The sequence below is a fragment of the Hakea prostrata genome, chromosome 3 (assembly GCF_041222555.1).
Source record: "Hakea prostrata isolate BN-2017 chromosome 3, UWA_Hpros_2, whole genome shotgun sequence".
NCBI classification, from domain to species: Eukaryota; Viridiplantae; Streptophyta; class Magnoliopsida; order Proteales; family Proteaceae; genus Hakea; species Hakea prostrata.
In genome coordinates this window covers 40,376,701-40,379,028 of record NC_142602.1, presented here as the reverse complement: position 1 = coordinate 40,379,028, position 2,328 = coordinate 40,376,701, and the positions used below count along the sequence as shown (strand labels likewise).

Below are 2,328 nucleotides of genomic sequence, written 5' to 3'. Positions count from 1 at the left end.
GTTTGATTGTAGGGTTTTGCCCCCTTTTTTTGTGGGATAGAAGTAGTTTTCATGTTTAATACAATTACCCACTCCTCAGAGTAGCAGTAATCGTTTATAGCTCAATCATGTATCCCGAATTCCTTGGAGTCATGCTTGTCTTTGGAACTACATGATTCCTTCATCATCATGCTATAATTCGACCAGATGTCCAAACCTAACCATGGGGTCGGACCGTCTTTGACCGGGATCAAAGACTGAATCGAAGGTAGACCCAATTCGGTAATATTTTATCCACAACAATATGAGATTAATGTACTTGTATTAGTATTACAAAATTTTCAAATTTGTCAAGATTGGCAACCTGCAACTGTTTACTTTTCACTCTCTCTCCCCCTCTTCCAGATCCAAAGTTCTAAACCATCCTAGCATGCTAATAAAGATCAATAAAATAATCAATAGCATGATTATACGCATCTTGAGGTCTTTGTGCTTTGAAAGTATTATTTATTTCCACTTCAAGACTCTCTCTCTCCATAAGGAAGATTACAGATCATTGATGTTTGTTAAGTTCTAGAGATGATTGAAAGTTCAACAGAAATATAAAAAATTAAAAATAAAATAAATAAATAAATAAATAAAAGAAGAAGAAGAAAGTATTAAACTAGATTAAATACCAAGAAGATTTAAATACAGAAAAAATGATTACCAGACCATTGGCAGGTTAATTTATTAGACAAAAATTGTACTATATGACGGTAGTTTGGTAATTGCACAACAAAAGGTAGTATTACTTTCAATATTTATTAGAGAAAATATTTTAAGAGAGAGAGAGAAGAATCCTGCCTGAAAGAAAAAGAGAAAAAGAGAAAAAGAAATGGATCACCTTGTCGTTACATCTTTCCTTGACAATTCAAACAAGCACTTTAGTAGTATCTATCCGGAATTCCAGATGAATTCTCTTCCTCTTCTCCAGCTCTCTCATATCTTTCTTGTGTTCATGCAAGATCCAAAGAATTCAGAAACTAGGTACTCAAACTCTCTCTCTCTCTCTCTCTCTCTCTCTCTCTCTGACCATCACTGTTCATGGTCATGTTAAGTAATTCCAACTTGATCACTAAGAGCTCTTGCTTGATTGATAGCAACTGATCAGGTCATTTATTAAATGAATTTCTTTCTGTAATAAATTAGCTTTGTCGATTGGCTAATTAAAATTCATTCTTGTGATACAGGAAGCCCTGGTATCAGAAAGCAATGGAGGCAGCAAATTTATGGAGACCCATATCAGCAAAATCCACAGAGATCTCCACAAATTCAACTAGTTCAAAGTTAAAGAAGTGCACCTCTCTCAAGATTGCAACTTCATTCACTAGGGTTTGTCTATGTGCACCCATCTCTTCTTACACTGAGATTTTCAGAGCTGATCTTCCACCAAGAAGAAGCAACAGTTATCCAAGTTCAAAGCCATTAGCAATTCCACCTCAAGAGAAGGTTCCACCTAATGCAAGAATCAGTGTCGAAGGCCGGAGAATTTTCCGGGGAAAATCGGTAACTGATAATGTTTTAATGAGAAGATTTGTGGTTGAAGAGAAAGCAATGATGAAAGCTCGGAGAAGAAATGAGATGGAAGTAATTAGGAAGAGAAGTTCCATGAGAAGAAGAAAACTTGGTCCGAGTCCTCTTAGTAGAATGGTAATGGCTGGAGACGACTTAATTTGATTCAAATTTTTTCAAGTTTTTCCTTAGAAAGAAAAAAAAGAAAGAGTTTTAAGTTCTGAAATCTCTTCTTTCCTTTCCTTTATTCCTTTCTTTTCTGGATTCCTCTCTTCTCCAAGATGCCATGAAAGTTGCAGAAATTGTTATTGGTGCTTCTTTTTGTTAGAAAAGCAGTTTCTTTTGATTTTACTTTTCTCATTACTTGTAATATTGTTTTACTTTGCTTGACTGTCTATGTCATCCGCTTAATGGGGTTCCATCAAGTAAATAGATACATGGAATCCAATCTGTATGCACAAGGACATCTATAACGCTCTGTAAATTTACTACATGAAATCCATAATTGGACTCATAGCCAAGGTATAAAGTATTCTACGATACGGTACAATAATAGCCAATATGTATCCGTATTGGAGACAACCGATATAATACATTTTGATACGTTTCTCCATTGGGTTGCATTAAAATTCATTGATCAATACGATACATTAATACTCGATATAAATTAATGTCTCTTAAAATCACTTAACTGATACGATACTTGATACCGATACTTTAAACCCTATTCACATCACAATAGATTCTATATGGTTGATTCCTTGAGTGCCTTAAATGTCCTTAGAGAAGGACATG

General features: G+C 34.8%; 1 protein-coding gene across 2 annotated transcripts; it reads left to right on the top strand.

The window, feature by feature from the left end:
- Nucleotides 1-865: 865 nt before the first annotated feature.
- LOC149022221 (Serine/Threonine-kinase) lies at nucleotides 866-2,049 on the top strand. Of its 2 annotated transcripts, none has more exons than XM_089147258.1 (2): nucleotides 866-1,008; nucleotides 1,212-2,049. In XM_089147258.1, exons 1-2 carry the CDS (start codon nucleotides 932-934, stop codon nucleotides 1,696-1,698), a joined length of 564 nt encoding a protein of 187 aa, XP_089003384.1. In that variant the 5' UTR covers nucleotides 866-931; the 3' UTR covers nucleotides 1,699-2,049. The 2 variants fall into 2 exon arrangements, with proteins under 2 accessions (XP_089003384.1, XP_089003385.1); XM_089147259.1 differs by lacking the exon at nucleotides 866-1,008 and adding an exon at nucleotides 1,018-1,132.
- Nucleotides 2,050-2,328: the final 279 nt, after the last annotated feature.

What these genes read in the sequence shown, in the direction of transcription:
- LOC149022221 (XM_089147258.1), top strand. Translation starts at nt 932, where the DNA reads ATGAATTCTCTTCCTCTTCTCCAGCTCTCTCATATCTTTCTTGTGTTC. An exon ending in CCAAAGAATTCAGAAACTAG is followed by an intron (nt 1,009 to 1,211) that starts GTACTCAAACTC and finishes CTTGTGATACAG; the next exon opens with GAAGCCCTGGTATCAGAAAG.